At 35.5% G+C, this 19694-nt stretch overlaps 2 protein-coding genes across 4 annotated transcripts in view; both read left to right on the forward strand.

Annotated features, from left to right (window-relative positions):
* LOC109824143 (acetyl-CoA acetyltransferase, cytosolic 1-like) lies at positions 3960-11780 on the forward strand. Of its 3 annotated transcripts, none has more exons than XM_020390839.1 (15): positions 3960-4099; positions 5057-5110; positions 5757-5855; positions 5936-6109; positions 6206-6311; positions 6842-6980; positions 8051-8128; positions 8210-8275; positions 8450-8535; positions 9291-9390; positions 9611-9721; positions 9809-9850; positions 9963-10049; positions 10219-10332; positions 11430-11780. In XM_020390839.1, exons 2-14 carry the CDS (start codon positions 5071-5073, stop codon positions 10306-10308), a joined length of 1218 nt encoding a protein of 405 aa, XP_020246428.1. In that variant the 5' UTR covers positions 3960-4099; positions 5057-5070; the 3' UTR covers positions 10309-10332; positions 11430-11780. The 3 variants fall into 3 exon arrangements, with proteins under 3 accessions (XP_020246428.1, XP_020246295.1, XP_020246358.1); XM_020390706.1 differs by having other exon boundaries at positions 10219-10322; positions 11430-11725; XM_020390769.1 differs by having other exon boundaries at positions 10219-10322; positions 11447-11725.
* Positions 12720-19694, forward strand: part of LOC109824337 (E3 ubiquitin-protein ligase UPL1-like) — a 23369-nt gene continuing 16394 nt past the window's right edge. The window contains 3 exon segments of the mRNA XM_020390946.1: positions 12720-12967; positions 19156-19251; positions 19337-19543. Of these exon segments, the coding sequence (XP_020246535.1) occupies positions 12935-12967; positions 19156-19251; positions 19337-19543 (336 nt within the window). The 5' untranslated portion in view covers positions 12720-12934.

Genomic DNA, 19694 nt, shown 5'->3' on the forward strand with positions numbered 1-19694 from the left:
TATTCCTCCCACGCTCATCTCTCTAAGAGTTCACTCTCCCGATCTCACTCTCAATCTCTTGATCTTCTCTCTCCCAAACTCATCACACTCCCTCCCAAAACCATTGAACTCTCTCCCAAACCCGATTGACACACCCAAACCTGATCTCCATCCCTTCTAAACCTGATCTCCATCTCTCCCAAACCTATTCTCTCTCTCCCAAATCCAACTCACCCCCTCCTCCCTCAAATCTGACGTCGTCTATTATCTCCGACGCTGACACCGTCTATACTCTTCGACGCCGACGAGATCCGAAATTTCATCAAGGTAACAATTTCATATTTTTCATAAATTTCTCTATTTTGTTTAGTTAAACGAGATCCGAAATTTCATCAAGGTAACAATTTCATATTTTTCATAAATTTCTCTATTTTGTTTAGTTAATATTGTATATCTAGAGGTATATCTAGAGGATTTCATATTTTTCATAAATTTCTCTATTTTGTTTAGTTAATATTGTATATCTAGAGGTATATCTAGAGGAAATAATTAATTATGATCATCAATTTGTAAAATGTCTAATTTGTATACGTCAAATTTTAATTCTTCAGTTGAAATGGCTAATGGAATTCCGATTATTTGCTTATTCAATGGGAAATTGAGTGTTTGAATGAATAATTTGCCTATATATGACGGAGGCTCTAGAAAAATGTTCATGTTGTCTAGAAATTGCAATTTCGATGGAATGATGGAGCACATATACAGAGTTACCAGAATTAATCATGCCAAAAATGTCATTAAGGTCTTCTATAATTGTCCAATAAATGAAAAAAGAACAATTGCTATAGAGATCACCACTGATGAAGAATTGAATGATATGATACAACTTGCGGATAAACAAAATGCAATTGAGTTGTTCATTGAAAATATTCCAAATTCTAGGGTTGTCGAAGTTTCGTATGCTCACGGAGAGTTCTCTCGCATGCTTGAAAGTCAAATCTCATTATCTCAATGTGCCTTGCACTTAAAAAATGACTCCAGTGCAATGTCAAGTGACATGTTTCACAACGCATCGGGTCATGTTTCAGTTGATTTACCGGTTGGTGGTTCTATAATAGGAGAGGACGAATATGTAGATGTTGATGATGATAGTGAAGATGTTGAGTCCAAGGAGTAACATCATGATAGTATGTAGTTCGCAATTGGAGAGAACAATGATGACGCAAGTTGGATGAATAAATATTGCGTGAACAACGGTTATGTAGAGTCTGAAGAACCGTTGCTCGAAGAGTTTAAAAATGACGAGTGGATAAATAACTCACAAGCTGAGTTAGTTTAGCCTCATCCTAATTTCGATCGACCCAAGGATATCACTTTAAAAAAAGGAGATCTATTCGAGAATAAGGAAAGATTAAATTTCGCTATAAATGAATGCGCAATTAGGAACCGGGTCAAATTCAAGCCGGTGAAATCCAATACAACTAGCTACCATGTAAAGTGCTACTTCAATGAGAAATGTCAAGCCGCTTATACAAGTGCTGCATACAATAGAAATTTAAAATGTCCATGAAAGCTTAATGCATGTGTTAGGAAAAAATCTAACGGGCAATTTATGATCTGAAGTTATTACGGACTTCATACATGTTGCAATCCGACTGTCGCTAATGATCATAAGACAACAACTTCTGCTTATATCATGAAGCTAATTATGCCCGAAGTTAGGCGCGAATTTGATCTTACTCCAAGACAGATAATTACAACGGTTCGTGCTATGAAAGGCATAACTATATCCAACTTTAAAGCATATGATGCACGGAGGAAAGCGTTGATTAAAATCTTTGGAGATTGGGAAGAATCTTACCAAAAACTTTCACATTATCTTGTAGCAATTAAGAGGAAAAATCCGGGTACCGAATATGAGATAGTGTCCAAGGAGATCGCGCCAGAAATGGAGAGGTTCATCCGAGTATTTTGGGCATTTGGGCCCGCTATCAAAGGGTTCTCTTTTTGTCGTCCTCTCTTAAGCATCGATGAAACACATTTATATGGCAAATACAAAGGAGTGCTCTTGGTTGCGACCGGTGTAGATGCAAATGGTGGGTTATTTCCAGTAGCTTTCGCAGTTGTGGAGGTGGAGGATACATCGAGTTGGAAGTGGTTTTTTCAGTGTATTTACAAATACATTCCGACTGTTCAAAGTCCAAGAGTTATTACCTTTATTTCTGACCGAATAAAAAGAATTCCACGAGCCTTGCATGAGGGGTGGAGTGCACCACATTATCACCGTTATTGCTTGCGGCATATAAGAGCTAATTTTAAGAGAAAACATGGAGAGGTCAATTTACAAAATTTATTGTGGCAAGCCGGGTGTGCCACTGACTCACTTGTATATGAGCATTGTAGAGAGAAAATTAAATCCCTATCAGTTGAAGCACACAATTGGATTGAACAAAACGTAAAGCCACAATACGAAGATCGATAGGCATTATGTAAAGATAACGGAAATTTGGAATTATTTTGTGATGATATGTATTTTTGTAGAATTTTGGATGTGATGTTGTGTATTTCGTCGGATTATGTGTTGTGATGATGTATTGTATTGTGTTGTGATGATGTGTATTTTTTAGATTTGTGTTGTGATGTTCTAATTTTATAACTTTTATCAATGTATTAATTGGCATAAAATCGGATTAGATTAGCATAAGACCCTAATCACCCCCCCTCTAGGGTCTAACAGAGCAAGCATATACAAGCTCAAGACGAAGGAGGTCGCCGACGATCTCAGTGGGTGCGAAGACCGAGATAACGGGGGAGGGGTGGATTTTTCCTTTGTTAGTTTTTCCATGTAGATTATATATTATCGTATGGATTTATTAATGCATTTGGATTTGTTTAGCTTAGACTACATATTATTGTATGGTTAGGCTTGATACATTTGGAACTATTTTGTGATGATGTGTATTTTTATAGAATTTTGGATGTGGTGTTGTGTATTTCGTCGGATTATGTGTTGTGATGATGTATTGTGTTTTGATGATGTGCATTTTTTAGATTTGTGTTGTGATGTTCTAATTTTATAACTTTTATCAATGTATACAATGTAGATGATATATTTTGGCGAAAAATTTTGGTTGTATACGAAGCTAGAGGTATGTGCATGCTTTGCCTCAACCCAGCAAACATACGAGACTACTAGTCCCGTATGTTTGTCGGGTTCAGGCAAAATGCCTCTGCATTACGTACGGGACTAGTAATCCCGTATGTTTGGGGCGAAGGTAAAAAGTTTCTGTTTTTTGTACGGGACTACTAGTCCCGTACGTTTTGTTGAACACCAAAGAGCTCCCAGAAAACATACGAGACTATTAGTCCCGTATGTTTTCTGAGCACTAATCAGTGATTACTGCCATTGAAAACATACGGGACTAGTAGTCCCGTATGTTTTCAGCTGGGCGTTTTTTTAAATCGACCTCTTTTTGGCCCGTTGGCCAAAAAGAGGTTGATTTTGCTAAATATTTAGCAAAATCGGTCTATTTTAAAAAAAATTTCTTTTTACAAATATTATCTAACAGGGTTTTTTACACATATACCCCTCAATGATATTTAATACCCTACTCGCGCATGTAGGATCTTTTTACCCCACTAACTTAACGATGTTGGTTTTTACAAAAGGCAACTGCAAAAAAATCCAACAGTTTCCAATAAGTTTGCGAAACTTATTACCGTTTTAAAGCTACAATGATTAAAGGAAAGGGGCAGGGGAAAAACAAAAATCAATGTGAGAGAATTGGGATGGGGTGACATTGCAATTACCCAGATTTAAGGGGAAATTTAGTAAATATAAAAGATTTGAGGGGGTATATATACGCAAAAATAGCTAGATCCATTGGGATTAGCATAAACATACTTATTTGCAAAATATAAAACAATACTTATTTGCAAAATATAAAATAATACCTATTTTAATTAGTCGCGTCCGCTCATAAATAGCCGCCACTTGATGTTCATCACTCCTCTCGTTACACAGAAAACGGAACCGAGAGAAACAGAGAGAGAGAGAGAGAGAGAGAGAGAGCGCGGAGAAAATCCCTTTTACTTTTGTTACGGAACCCTAGATCTCAAGGTGATTTTCGACGAATTTCCGTTTTATTTATCTCGATCTAGTTTCTCCGTTATCTAGTTGTTCGGATCGTTTTTTTTTTGGGGCAAATTTACAATGTTTTTCAGCTGATCTTAGAAGCGAGACATTTCTTGCTATAAGTTCCCTACGATCTCTATCTAATTTCGAATAATTCACAAAGTTACTTGAATCTTGTTCACAGTTGTTTTTCTTGATTTTTATTTTCCGTAATTTTTGTGCCTTTTTCAGCTGATCTTTGATCTTATTGACTTTAATCATGGAAATTTTCCTGAGATTCTTAGTTTATGAGGAGCATTTTGTTTTGGGGGAGGGATATAATGTGCAATTTGGGTGTTACATTTTAATGTGATTTCCATGTGATCCCTATCTATTTCGAATAATATACCAAGACATTGTGCATCAGAATTTTTTTTTGTGGGAAATTTTCGTTTTTTTTAAACGTTTCCAGCTGATCTTTGTGTTTATGGACGGTTTCTGTTAATAGCGTGGACATTTTTCTGAGCTACTGAATTTATCTCATTTTGTAGGGAGAAAGAGAACGTGCGCATTTTTAAAGTCTGAGATTTCTTATGTCGTTATGTTTTTCCATATTTTGATTGAATTTCAGACCCAAATCGGCCTTTTTTCCGAATAATTTACAAATTTACTTGAATTTTGATCTAGTTTCTCTATTAGCTAGTTCTGTTGTCGCCACTTTTTGAATTTATTTTCTATTTGGTGCACGTTTTCAGCTGTTCTTTGCTCTTTTTTCTTGTATAAGATCTTTTCGTATGTTTTATGAGTGATTTCTGTGATGATCATGGAAGTTTTTCTGGGATACTGAATTTACCTGAAGCATGTTTAGGGATAGAGATTTTGCACACTTTTAGTGTTACATTCTTTTTGAATATACATTCCTTTTAATTATCTTTGTATTTCTCCATTTTGATTAAATTTCAGACCCGGATCAGATAATGGCACCAACCAGGACTTCAGACAATTTAGAGGCCAGAGGTAATCCTTCCATAGAAAATTTTGCTGTGTTTGTTAATTGAAAGCATTCATTTTTAAAGGAATTATATCTAGTTTTTTTTTCTTTTAGCGGATGGTGAGAGTATTTTTCAATTATTTGTGATGATTTATTCCTTAAAGTTTGAAAAACCTAGTTGTTAGATTTTGTGCATTTATGGCTTCCCAGCTAAGTTTTAAATGGAAAATACCTGCGTAGAGATTTCAGGTTAATTGGTGCTGATAAGTCATCCCAGACTTTATCTTTTTTTTTGCGTGCATATTTTAATCGGCTCAGCTGTTTCATTACATACTGTATGGTGTATAGTTGCAGTAAGCTGAATTTTACTGGTTATTCTGGTTGTAAAGTTGCCGTTCCTCATATGGTCAAGTTTGATCGATTTTGCTGATATCTTGAATTATTTCGACTGTTAAAAACTTTCAGTGGAAATTATGTATAATAGTTTAAATAGCTTTTAAATGGAATTTACCCCCATTTGCCCGTGTTAGAGAGGGGTTTAATATCATCATTTTTACTGTGAAGTTGTTATATGAAACCTATTTGTATCAAGATATCAAAAATAAGGTTGAAGCTCACAGTGTTTGCTGTTCTCACTTATTTTCTCTCTCTTTTTTCTTCTTATGATAACAGATGTATGTGTTGTTGGTGTTGCAAGGACACCTATGGGGGGCTTTCTTGGTGCTTTATCATCTCTCTCCGCCACCAAACTTGGATCTATAGCTATTCGAAGTAAACATAGAAGCCTTTTAAGATTTTTCACTTTTTCTTCCTTCTATTTCTTTAACCTAATATTCCTCCTTGAATTTCAGCTGCTTTAGAGAGGGCAAATGTTGATCCTTCACTTGTACAAGAGGTATATTTTGGCAATGTCTTGAGTGCTAATTTGGGTCAAGCTCCTGCTAGACAGGCTGCATTGGGTGCTGGAATACCGGATACAGTGGTCTGTACCACCATAAATAAAGTTTGTGCATCAGGGTTGAAGGGTATTTATTCATTTTTCTTTACAGGATATTTGATATTACAATGTATAGGCTGTTGGTATGAATTCTCAGCAATAACTTCAAATACTCTTTTTATAGCTACAATGCTTGCGGCTCAAAGCATCCAGTTGGGAATCAATGACATTGTTGTGGCTGGTGGAATGGAAAGCATGTCAAATGCCCCAAAATATATTGGAGAAGCTAGGTGATATTCTATAATTCCTTTTCTATTGTTATGTTCCTTATGTTATCTTTGGATACTTATTATTTATGTTAGTTGTTCATGATGTTTCTAAAACTTCGGAAAAGAGTACAGAACTGAATGGAAAAAGATATTGATCGACCAAGTATCATAAATGTGCCATCTACGTACTTTTTAAATAGCTATCTTCCATTTTTCTGAATCATGTAGATAGAAGCATGGCCTTACATGACTTTATTTATTTATTTATTGTATGTTCACTTGCATATTTATAGACTTAGTTTAAGTGCTTAGTGAATTCCATTAAAGGTTTTGTTTCTTTGTCTTGATTTTGGTTTTGTTGATGAATTCTCTAATTTTTGGATTTTTGATAGATCCTTTACTTATTGGATATGGATTCTTACTACGAACAAGTATTGACTCCTTGAAGTGTAGTAGGGTATCCTTTTTTTTACTATAGATATGCGAGACTAGCCAATTGGAGTAAGGCATGTAATAGTAACTGATTTTTTGCAATTGATTAACTTTTGCAGAAAAGGATCCCGTTTTGGACATGATAGTCTTGTTGATGGGCTGCTTAAAGATGGTCTTTGGGATGTATATAGTGATTGTGCAATGGGAATGTGTGCTGAACTCTGTGCTGATAACCATTCAATCACGAGAGAAGATCAGGTACTTGTATAGGTCCATTTTTATTCTACAGTTAGTTGTCATTTCTCATAATAAAAGGGAACTTGTTATAGTTCAGAACATATTCACTGACAGAAAAAGGATAAAACAAATTCTGGGGTAGCACACATGCATTTAGAAGCCTTCAGTTTATCAGAATAGTTACTTTGGGATGAATTTTATTATCTTTAAAAAATATCGCATTTACATATGAATTTTTTTTATTGTGGCATATGTGGAATTTGTGAAGTTCATATTTAAACATTTATCACCTGTATAAATCATCTTTACAAATTCTCACGGCTGTAATGTTTTCAGGAAGTTATATACTTGTACTCGTGTCCCTTGTCTTTAACTGAATATTGTTACTGATGTTCCTTGTGTGCTGGTCTGAGAGCAGGACATATGATTGTTATTATCTGAGTCTAAATATTTGAAACTAGCTTAATGTAATATCCTTGGATGTCACTTATTTCAGATTTAGCAGAACATCTTGTACAGTTGATACTGTTAATGATAATGTGAATATCGACCTAATTCCAGCACAATTTTTTTAGGTTACTGATTCCTTTTGCTATATTTTCAGTTTATTTTTTTTCCTTTTCCCTCTTTTCTTACATTGTGACTGTGGTATTTGTGTCATTACCACTACTAGAAGTTACTATATTGCATATTTGAGCATCTGATTTAGCGGGCACCATATTGTGTTTGGAACTATGCTGACCATTACCTTTCCGCAGTTTTTTTCTTATCACCTTTCTTTACTGATGTTTGTAAGGCGGTTTTAGGTATTATTCTATTTTTTGATTTTTCCAAATGTTATTACCGATAAATTGTCAGATTGTTTGTTGGTTCTGCAGCTTGCATACATAGTATACATCATTATCTTTATTTCCACCCCTGGTTTTTAATTTCTATTGGGATGTTAGGAATCCTTTAAATTCTTTTTATCGTATGACCTGAGACCTCACTAAAATGGTAGTGCTGCATGGATTGGGATTATATATTTGTACAACCTATATCCTGTATAATGTTGGACTCTTGATGGATATACAACTTTCAAATTTCCATAGGATTCCTATGCCATTCGGAGCAATGAATGTGGAATTGCTGCTAGAGATGGTGGTGCCTTCACATGGGAAATAGCTCCGGTCAGACTTCTGCTTATACTAGTAACATGAAAGACAGTGCGTCCTTCAAAATCTTGACTAATTCTTTATAATCTTACACAGGTTGAAGTTTCCGGGGGTAGAGGAAAGCCATCAATTATTGTTGACAAGGATGAAAGCTTAGCAAAAGTATGTCCATGTCAAGTTTCCGATTAAATTCTACTATTAACATATGAGAGAAATGTCAAGCAGATAAATCACTTGGCATATATCTTCAACATTTTTCTTTTAACATGCATCTGGATCTGCTTGACCTATGAGTTCACTTTTCCTGATAATGTGTGAGGATTTTTCTTTTGCTAGTTTGATCCATTAAAACTGAAGAAACTACGCCCAAGTTTTAAGGAGAATGGTGGTACCGTTACTGCAGGAAATGCATCAAGTTTAAGGTTCTTCCCTCACCTTTTGCATTGTTTGCTCTTGGCCTATCACACTATCATTCTAATCAGGTCACAAATAGTAATTTTCAATATTGACTGTAGCTTTCCTATGCGATTTGCCTAAGTGGAAGACTACTATGTAGGCATTAGAAAATCTTATTATGGTCCATGCTCAATGAGTGATATGAGATTATGCTATAAAATAGTGAAGCTTTCTATATATGAAGTGCTAGTGTTTGTCAGATTTATAAGAGCAAAATGATGAATCTCTATTGCTGCCGCTACCTCCTTAGCATTTAGAATTCTTGCTACACTCCACCTTTCACAGTTTGGACTATTGCCTAGAGTCAACTGATATTTTCCAATACTTTTAAACTATAACATCATGAGGCTTGAGTTAGAGGCAGGACTCTAGAAATGCATTTTCGTCACTTTTAGTTGAGGAAAACTGTATAGATTATGTGGAGATGTGAAGAAGGAATATATATGAAAAACTCGGCGGTACTTGAGCATGCAATTAGGTATAAGCCATTCATAAATCAGATATTATAGGTTGAAAGTTTCCAGCTTACGTAAATGGATGATCTCCTGGACAGACCTATTTAATCCATTAAAGCCTTCTGAATGTTAGTTGCGTTGTAATTCTTACTACGAATTGGCTATAATGGAGTTGCCATCTGATACTTATTCCATTTTTTGAAGTTTTGAACATATATAAGCTCCTGTTAAGTGTCATTAATGCTTCTCTTGTCCTGTTTGGATAGTGATGGTGCTGCAGCATTGGTATTGATGAGTGGGCAAAAGGCTCAAGAACTGGGGTTGCAAGTGATTGCAAAGATCACAGGATATGCTGATGCTGCTCAGGTATGGGTCATAGAAATGGGAGCCTTTCTTGTTATCACCGTGAACTAGCTATTTTTAAACTGTGAGAAAGTGGGGATTGCCCATAGTGTTTTCTTTATCCTATGTTTCTGTGTCTTGGAATTTGAACTGCTATATAGATGTTTGCTGAAGTTTTTCTCATTTCCATATGCTTTCCACTCATTTGGTTAGTTCTAGAGTAATGTGGAAGTACGTCTTGCAGGCTCCAGAGCTCTTTACAACAGCACCAGCACTTGCAATACCAAAGGCTATTTCGAATGCTGGCTTGGAGTCTTCTCAAGTTGATTTTTATGAAATTAATGAAGCTTTTGCTGTATGTCTTAATGCTTTCATCTCTCATGTCTTTGATATCTTCTTCCTGTAGCCTTTACATTTTAGCTTTTTAACTTCTTGGTGGCAGGTTGTTGCCCTGGCAAATCAGAAACTTCTTGGGCTTCCAACCGTAAGTATACAACTTTGTTTAGTGGTTACTGCTACTGTTTGCCATCAACCATGCAGTAGAAGAATGTGATGTATACTGTAGTGGCTTACACTCCATGTTTGTTGCGGTGCAGGAAAAGGTTAATGTGCATGGTGGAGCTGTAGCTCTAGGGCATCCTTTAGGCTGCAGTGGTGCTCGTATTCTGGTCACTTTGTTGGGGGTATGTTCTCTGGCCATCGATTTATTTCATTAGCATAGTAATCGGCATGTGTCGTCGTACATATATAGAGTGAGAGGGTCACACAGGTTGTTTTTACTTTTCAACTGTGTTATCTTAGCCTTTTTTTCATTGATTGTGTCTGTCATTTGATCCAAGTTTTGATTGGCAGGTTCTTAGGCAGAGAAATGGAAGACACGGCGTTGCAGGTGTCTGCAATGGTGGTGGTGGAGCTTCTGCTCTTGTTCTAGAGCTGCTTTAAGCCTGTCGGATTTGGTAAATTCTGGTGTTCTTTTTCCTGATTTTTCTACATATTTTTCCATAGCTAAAAGCTTTTACTTTCAATCTATTATTTAATAAAATGGAATATAAAAACAAAGCCATATCTAACAGTTCACTGAAATCCTTGAGGTACAAACTCAGAAATTTGTTAGTGCACATTATTATACAATTAAAGAAAAGCTTTTAAATGGTATCCTGTTAGTGGAGTGGTTCAGATGGTATAACCTGACTCAATTATTAATTGGTCAGGTGTCTTTTGAATTACATATATTTTGATATTAATCCATGAAAGAAAGCTTAATTATTTCTAGTAGGTCCCTGATTGACTTCAAGTTCCACCAAAATATATCGTTCGCAGTTGGAATTTACCGTGCTTAATGGGTTAACCAGTTTGTTAAACAAGGAAATTCGATTACTCCTAAGGGGTTCTGGTTTATTGTAAAAGTTTATCATATTCTTCCTCTTTTCTTTCACTCCTGACCATCACGACCTTAATATTTAGTACTTCTCACAGAAACAATTAAAGTTCATATACCTGTTGGAAAATTCAGATACCTCAGGTAGTCTAATATCAGATATTTTAATCATATTTTTATCTAATATCAGATATCATTATCTGTCAAGCATTGGATATGTAACATATTATCATATTTGGTTGCAACCGCAGCGCCATCTTTCCTCAAGTGTTAAATTTTGTTTTATCCTTTAATCCTTTCATTTCGCATAATCTCTTTCATTACACGCATATGCCAGCTTCAAACCTACTGCATTACGGGTTTCAACTTCAGAGAGAGGTTTAAGTGAGATGCATTTGATTAAAAACTGTCATAAAGGAAGAAATAATTCTTCTAAAAAGTAGCAATGAAGTCATTTAGGATATCTCTGAACCCTAACTTGGACTGTTCATGCACTTGAGCTAAATCTGAGTAGTCGGCTGTTCTAGATATCGTCAGAATGACCTATGAAGTTCAACTTTCTTTTCTCTGCGTCCCTTCCATTCTATTTGTGAAAACTTTCAGCGAAGCTTTACCCTTAAAAGTAATACCTATATTTGATCGGAGGAGGAATGCATTCTAACTGATGATTTGTTTACATGCCCAGGACTCGCAATGGTGAAGCTATGAGATATTTGCAATCGTTGAACTTCATCAGTTTTTTCGAAAAGCGTGAATTCTAACTGAGACTGAAGCACGGTCGCAGTTCGAAGCTCAAAGTCAGGATTAACAGAATAGTAGTCTATGTTAAATGGGTTGAATCACTTCTCAAGAATTGTTACGCAAGCGAATTGCAAACTTCGGATCTGGTTTTATTGGTGTACTGCACTATTTATGTATTGATGTAATGATGGGTATGTCTAATAAGTCTTAGATTATAAACTAGTTTATCCTTTGGAAATCTGCGAACGTTTTTTTGCCCACAATGGTTAAAATTATTGGATCATGGGTTAACTGATGACAACGTGTGTTCAACTTCTCCAAAGTGCATAGGCAATCGCGGAAGCTGCCTATAAAAATGAATCACATGAACTTTGTCCTGAAAACCGCTCAACAAGAAATCATATAACCCCTGTTTGGGAGTTTCGATCCTATTAGAACATTCTGCATGGTGTGGGAGACTCTGAGCCCTTTGAGAATACAAACAGGGGTAGCTGTCTATAAAAATGAATCACACGAACTTTGTCTTGAAAACCGCTCAACAAGAAATCATGTAACTCCTGTTTGGGAGTTTCGATCCTATTAGAACATTCTGCATGGTGTGGGAGATTCTGAGCCCTTTGAGAATACAAACAGGGGCTGCTTGAGTATTGCATTGCCTTCCTTATTGCTCAGATTTTCCTACGTGGTTGGGGGTTTGATAGGATACCTAGTGCCTATTTGGGAAGAGGTTATGATATTTTTTCCTGCTGTGTGTAAATTTCGTTATGAAAACTTGTTTTGTGTATGTTTGTATGCGTTAATTCATGAAACAACTCTAGATTCGTAGATCTAGCTTGTTGTAAATTGACGTTACGAGGGAAAAGTTATAGTACAACCGTCAAATTCGAAAGCAAGACATGCCTACATTCAATGAGGGTTTTAAAAAAAAAAATCCTAGACAAAATTAGGCAAGGTTTAGAACTTTCTCATTCAATCATATATGAAGATGCGGGCGATATGAAGTCATAGAATTAGAGGTATCACTAGAACAATGTAAACGGATCAATATAAACCTAGGACCCGACCCGATAACGGTAACCTCCCCCTCTAAGAAACCGACTTCCGTAAATACCGCCACAGCGAAGGATATTCTCGTAACTTACTTCACCGTTTGCCTCTTTTCTTCTCATTTTTTTTCTCCGTCTCTCTCTCTATTATATATATAGCCACGGATACACCCTCGGTCATAATTTCCTTTCATTTCTCTCACTAAGTTCGCCCCACCCCCCCTCTCTCCTCCTCGATCTCACTGGGGATTTTCGAAACCCTAGCCCTAGAAATAGAATTCACACTCCTCACTGTAAATATATTACGATCGATCCATCAATCGATTGCGTTCTCCGCTTGCAGAAACCCTAACCTTGATAGTTTTGGTTCGGATGATGCTGGCCTGAGAAATTCGAGGGGGAGATGAAGTACAAGAAGAGGAGGTTTCTCGAAGTGGTACGCTTGATTCCATCACCCCCCCCTCCAGTAGCCGTTGATTCGATCGTTTTGTCAAATTTCGTGTTCTTGGCTTTTCAATTTATGATATTATTTTTTGAGCTCAATTGGAATATTTTATTGTAGTTAGATTTTTTTTAGTATGGGACACCGGTCAGCAATACAATTATTGAGTTGTGGGTGTTTTAAGGGAATTTATCATGGGTTCATTTCGTGATTGAAACTAGTAGTTATTTCCTTTGGCTGCTTAAACCGTGTAAGCATTCATTTATTCCTTCATTAACTAAATCAGGAGTCAATTGTGGTTGATAAAATATTTGGGTTCCTGGCCCTTAACTGCTAGCTTTTAGCCTTTAGGGACGAGTTCTAGGCCTGTTATAAATGGTATTAAAGCTGACCTCACCTTCATAGCTGCAAGCGAGCGAGGCAGGTTTTGATGCCCCTGTTGCAGTATTTGGCCTGAATTAGCATAGTCTAAATTCATAGGGGTGATGATCGTTTGGCCTGGATTAGATTACTGCAAAGCCAACCATTGTGGGTGCTGGGCCGTTGGAGTGTGGTGGTATGTTAGGATCTGTTTACTCCCATATTTTGTCAATTGTGGGTTTATAAGATATTTGGGTTCTCTCCGTCTTTAGGCTCTTAACAACTAACTTCGTGGGGTGAGTTCTCCTAGGTCTCTTACATATTGTCAAATAAAATTTCTGCATTTTCAATATGTCTAGCTTGAATTTTTGTAACTACCAAATGGTAATTTGTTCTATGTGGGAAGAATCTTCTATAATTTTATGAGTTTCAGGGTTTTGTATGTGTGTGACTCAAATGTGACTCATATTGGAAGATTCTTAGTCGGTATGCAATAAGGGCTGTGAATCTACTTGACAGACAGAAAACATATTTAGGACTTAATAAAGAATATTGGGGATTTTTGTTCTTTTCTTACATTAATATGTAAGATTACCCTTTTATTTGTGGCTTCTTATAAAGCTTTATAGCAATCAACTTGAATTTATTGTCATGATCAAACTTTCTGGGCCATCAGATCATAACTTTGTTTCTTTGTATTGTAATATGAATTCTTCTTTATAAATTTATTCTTAATCTTGGAGCTTAGATGTGCATGACTGGGACAGAGGAATTGCTTATGTACTTTCCTTGAATCTCTTCTTGTCAAACTTATATGTTAAAAAAATTTCTGTGATTGGGATGTTCTTATTCTTTAGGCAATAAGATAGTTGGTTCTCTTTGAATTTAGTGCATTGTGTTGGAAATTCTTGTGGATTGCTTGATAGGGAGCAACTAAATTTGTGGCTACATGCAGAATATTGGGAAGTTGTTCTTTCTTAATCAGTTTATTGTACATTAGTACAACAACAACATAGACTTTATCCTAAATTTTCTGGGGATGGGGTACATGGATCATATTCTTCTATTTGGTTCTACTGTACTTTAATAGATCAAGTTAATTTCTTTTTGGTTTGTTATAAAGCTTGTTATGGGTGATCAACTTGAATCTACTGTCTCAAGCAAACTTTTTGGGGTATCAAGTAATAACTGGGTTTCTTTGTATTGTAGTGCAGACTGTTCTTTAGAATTTATTCCTAATTCCAGAACTTAGATGCATGACCAAAAGGGATGCTTGTATAATTTTCTCGGAATATCTCCTTTAGGAACTTGTATTGTGATTATAGAGAACTTGTTGTGTAGTTATATATTTCCAACTACTGTGATTTCTTGCATTTAATTCACTTCAGCGCATAGTGGCATAATACCCGGTTCGTTTCGGTTCACTGGACGGGTACAGGAGTGTAGCATGCCACTCGTTGGGAATTAGGTACAAGGGGTGTGCTTATACGGTAGGGAACGTGGTGCGTTTTAGGTTCAGTTCCTAAATGTAGGAATCAGTGGTTTTATATGAGTTAAATTTAAGAAATATGCTAGTTGATATGAGTAATGGTAAAAGGACCTTGAGAATCATGTTGCCATTAATGTATGAATACTTTATTTGCTATTTATTCTTTTGTAAAATAGTTTTTTTTTTAAATTTAGCTGGTTTGAATTCTAAATCGGTTTGTTGGAGTTGGTGAATTGGGCCGTGTTACACCGTGAACTCAAGACGATTGAATCCGGTTCGCTGTTCACTATGCTGTCCTATGTTCCTGACTTTTGTGCTTCAGCAACATCTGTGTATTGTTAATAGTTGAGCTGTGAATTGCTAATAAAATTGTTCTCAGGATGTAAGGATCCATTTGATCGGTGAATCTTGTGGGGTTATATACAAAAATTTCCTAACACATTAAGTTCAACTTTATATTCTAAAGATAGGATATGCACGTATGATCAAATGGAGATTTTTTGTTCTGGGCACTTTGATATAGGACAAACTTTTATTAAGGGGCTGTTTGGTTGGATGGATAAGGAGTTGCAAATGTAAATATAGCAATCAGATTTGTAAAAATATAGTTTTGTTTAAAATTTTGTAGTTAGGTAAAGCCAAATGGACTTTGCATTTTGTAGAAAAAACTTGAAACAAATGCTACGACAGTACGACCAATTTGGTGGGAGGAAAAGCTACATGCTTCAAATAAGAGAATTTAAAAATAAAAATAATTTCACGTCATCAGAAAGATCTTTTTAGATCTAATTAGGAAAACTATCTATACAATTTCCTCATATGAATTTTTTTGTTTTTGCCTAATTGTTTTTCAACCAAACACTAAACTTGCATTTAGAAATACATTTCCAACAATATAATTGAAGATATCCAAACATTTCCTGCAACAAATGCAACATTTGCTACAATTTATTTTTGTAGCTAACCAAACAGCCCTTAACTCAACTTAGCAGAGAGAAAAAGGAACTTGAATAAAATAATATGTTCATTTAAACATTTGTTCAAGGACCTAACTAATATTTGTAGGAAATATGCCTTAGTTTTATTGTTCATACATCTTTCTATTTTTGGAATGCAAGTTACTAGTGCCTTTAACGCGTTGATTTGCCTTTAACGCTTTTGACTGATTTATGTAAATCTTAAAGTTGTGGTCTCTATGGAGATATATGTCTTGTCGGATTTAGAAAAGCATCATGTTTCTAGAAGTCTATATTACATGCGTACTTCAATCATGAAGCCACACATTCTCGTTTGGAAACTTCATGGACATTTGTTGGATATATTCATTCATTTATTCAAACATCTTTTCAATCATATGATGTGTTTTAATTTAACACTTGCCATACAATTTTTAGACGTATATCCTATACTTCGCATTCATTTCTTGAAACTCGTTAGACATGAGTTTGATTTGTCCATAAACAAGTTCAAAACTATGATTTTAAAGTGTCATTTGAGCGTCTAGTTTAAAAATGAGCAGTTTTCAATTTATAATAGTTCACATAATAAAAGGAATTTAAAAAAGTAATAGGAATTTTAATTCTAATAACACATGAATTGAGAAACAATAATGATCTCGTGTTATTTATTAATTTCAACGTGTGTTTATGGGTATCATTGCATTGGTGCCCAGGACAAACTTTGCTCCTTGATAGTGAAGGGAGATTTCAAGGTGGAGGAATCTCAACCTTAAATATAGGTAAGGTTAATTTAGTGTTTTAAAAAGTGGGTACGTTGCTTGCCTAGGCCTAGGCAGTATCTAGGCCACCTGCCTAGGTCTTGGTAGTGTCGAGGGGAACATAGGCTGCTTACACAAACACTATCGCGTAGGTATTGTTTTGTTATTTCCTCAGCATAGCTTCCACGTCCTCCAATTTTCTCTGAACTCTATCAGCCTCTACTAACTATGAACACCTCTTCGACCTCCTCCATTTTTTAAAAAACCTCATCCACGATCACTTAAACAAAGAAGGAAATCTGCTTAGGCGTTAGGTGCTAGTCTGACTTCTAGTGGTGCCTAGAGCTTTCTATAATATTGACATTTATTATTAACTATTGCAACTAAAAAAAATAAAAAATAGGAGAACCGTCTAGGCCCTGCCTAGGCTCTATGCGCCGAGTTTGACGCCTAGGTCACCTAGCAGTTTCTGTAACCTTGAATTAGTTGGATGGAAGGTATAAACCATGTGACACCTTTTTTTTAACTTGACAACCGTAGATGAGGGGTTGAGATGCATCTACATCACTACCAAACACTAAGTTTGCCTTTGGTACCAAGGATACCCATCTCTCTCTCATGTGTGTGTGTATAAGAGAAGTAAGGTCTTAGTTCAATTATATCAATGTGAGGAAGACTTAATAGGATCACTTCACTATGTAGGCTGATGAACAATCTGATAAAGTCTTAGTAGAATAAGTTTATATGATAATTTTTTTAGTGGAATAAGTCTATATGATAAAGGCTGTCCAATGTTATATCAAAGAAGGATGATAAAGCTTTAGTGGATAAGTCTATATGATAGTAGAATAACCAATATGATAAAGGGAATTTTGTTTAAACTGATGTATGTGTATTGAGACAATAAAAAATAACTGTGTTCTCATTATTACCAGTATCACTCTCCCCTTTTGCATCAAACAAGGTTAGTAATGAAGCACATGGTTAACATGAGATGTAAAATTTGGACATAGGCTTTTTTGTCACTGCTGTGCTGGCTATGAATGTGGCACCAGCACTCTATATTTATGCCAAATTTCTAGCTGCAAAAACCATATTGAAGTCTTTCCAAAATCTCTGAGGCCGTAAGGGCTAGTTGGTGGTTAGAAAATCAACCTTATAGATATGTGATATAAGTTTCTGTAACTGAGCAAAAATTAATGCAGTATAGGTTTCTGTAACTGAGCACAAGTTATCCCTTTTTTTTTCTATAGTCCTGGTTGGAAAGAAGGGGAGGAAAATGGTGTTGTTGTTGTGGGGAATGTATTCAACTTCTGAGGAAGAGATCAAGATTCATTTGGGTTTCTGAATTGGGAACAGGAGCTCTTTGAATCCAAACCCCAAAGAATTAATAAGCTCTGGGTCTGCCCCTATCCTCTTTATCCCCGTAGTCTTTAATAAGCTTCTCTTAATTCAATTTGGCAAGCTCTCTTCCATGTCAGCTATTACTCTGCTCACCTTGCTTTTTATGTACTGCTCCAAAACTTGACTCTCAAAGAGATCGGGTAGTGTATGATACGGAATTACAACTGAGGTTTCATGTCCTGTTTTTGTATGAAACTAATTTGTCTTTCCTGTAAATTATTTATTTCCTCTTGGGCCAATATGGTGGCTCTAATCTGTGAATCTTTTTGATAAATTTAACAACGTACCTTGCATGTAATTTCTTACCGAGCTTAGGCAGGTGTAATTGTAAAGCTTGGGTCTGTCTCTATTACTTCATGTGTTTACTTTTCTTGGAAAAAGGTGCGAACTTGTATTACTATTTATATGCTTAATAATTGCAAAACATTTATAATAATAAAGTAATAACTGAAGGGTGCTTTGTTTTACACTTGATCATTCAAAGATGGACCTTTAGTTGCTTCTGGATGAAAGATGAATTTTAATTGTTTCTGATGCAACTCCTCTGTAACTCTACCAGTAAGTCGAGCCAGTTTATTTGCTTGGATAAATTATGGAATTATTTCTTTCTTTCTTTTTGTTTAGCAATTGGCGGAAGCTTTCTTCGCTTCATTTTTGGTTTTTCTGTTCCTTTTCAGCAGTCATTCATTTATGAATCTATTGATTAACTTGAAAAGGAATTTGTTGCAGATTTTTTAAGGTATATAATATATTTTAATTATTATTGAATGTAATGTTATTTTGATCTAAGTTATTTCCAACTTTTTCTATATGTTGGTAATTGAAGAAGAATCTATACAACCTTATGATTAACAGTTACATGAAATTTCAAATGCTTGTAATATAAGCTGGCTTAGTCATGCTTCTCTATAGCTGCTGTTGGTACTTGTTCCTTGTATTTGTTATAGACACTCTGTTTCTATGATAATCACTCGATGAATCAATTAACTCGGAGTGGAGTCTAGGAAAGTTTCTCCCTGCTACTTGATCAACACAAAGTTCTTGAATTTGATGGTGTTCAGATCTGTTTTTTTCTTTTGATATTTTGTCTATTATTGTTAGACCAACTTTCCATTTTTTATTTGTGTTTTTTCCCGCATTTCATCTATTGTTGTTAGAAAACATATCCATTTCTTATTGATTGACATAATTGGTTAACCTTTTCAATTTCAGCCACAAAAAATTAGATCCACGATCAGCAATATCACTTCTGTTGCTCTAGAAAATATACAAGAACCATTAAAGGTCTTTGTCTGGGAGTTTGATAAGGTCTGGTTTTCTACCCTTTTTGATGGATGTAGCCCCTACAGAGAATGCTTAAAGCAGCTGAACCATCACATTTAACTCTTTGCAGGGTGATTTTCATCATTGGGCTGACCTTTTCAACCATTTTGATACATTTTTTGAGAAATTCATAAAGCCAAGGAAGGATTTGCAAGTTGAAGATGCTTTTCTTGAAGAAAATCTCCCATTCCCAAGGGAAGCAGTTCTTCAAATCCTCCGTGTAACAAGAATTATCTTGGAAAATTGTACAAATAAGCACTTTTACAGTTCTTATGAAGTAAGTTTGTCATCTATTGTTTCTTAAACTTTTTTGTGTGTATAAGTGATTTCTGTTCCTAATATGTTAATATAGTTCTATGAGTGAGTACATTTAGTGGAATAAACAATTTTTTTTTTTTTTTTGTGTGTGTGTGGGGGGGGGGGGGGGG

This window comes from Asparagus officinalis, chromosome 1 (genome assembly GCF_001876935.1).
Source record: "Asparagus officinalis chromosome 1, Aspof.V1, whole genome shotgun sequence".
Lineage (NCBI taxonomy): Eukaryota > Viridiplantae > Streptophyta > Magnoliopsida > Asparagales > Asparagaceae > Asparagus > Asparagus officinalis.

What these genes read in the sequence shown, in the direction of transcription:
- LOC109824143 (XM_020390839.1), top strand. Translation starts at nt 5,071, where the DNA reads ATGGCACCAACCAGGACTTCAGACAATTTAGAGGCCAGAG. An exon ending in TTGTGCATCAGGGTTGAAGG is followed by an intron (nt 6,110 to 6,205) that starts GTATTTATTCAT and finishes CTCTTTTTATAG; the next exon opens with CTACAATGCTTGCGGCTCAA. An exon ending in AAATTAATGAAGCTTTTGCT is followed by an intron (nt 9,722 to 9,808) that starts GTATGTCTTAAT and finishes TCTTGGTGGCAG; the next exon opens with GTTGTTGCCCTGGCAAATCA.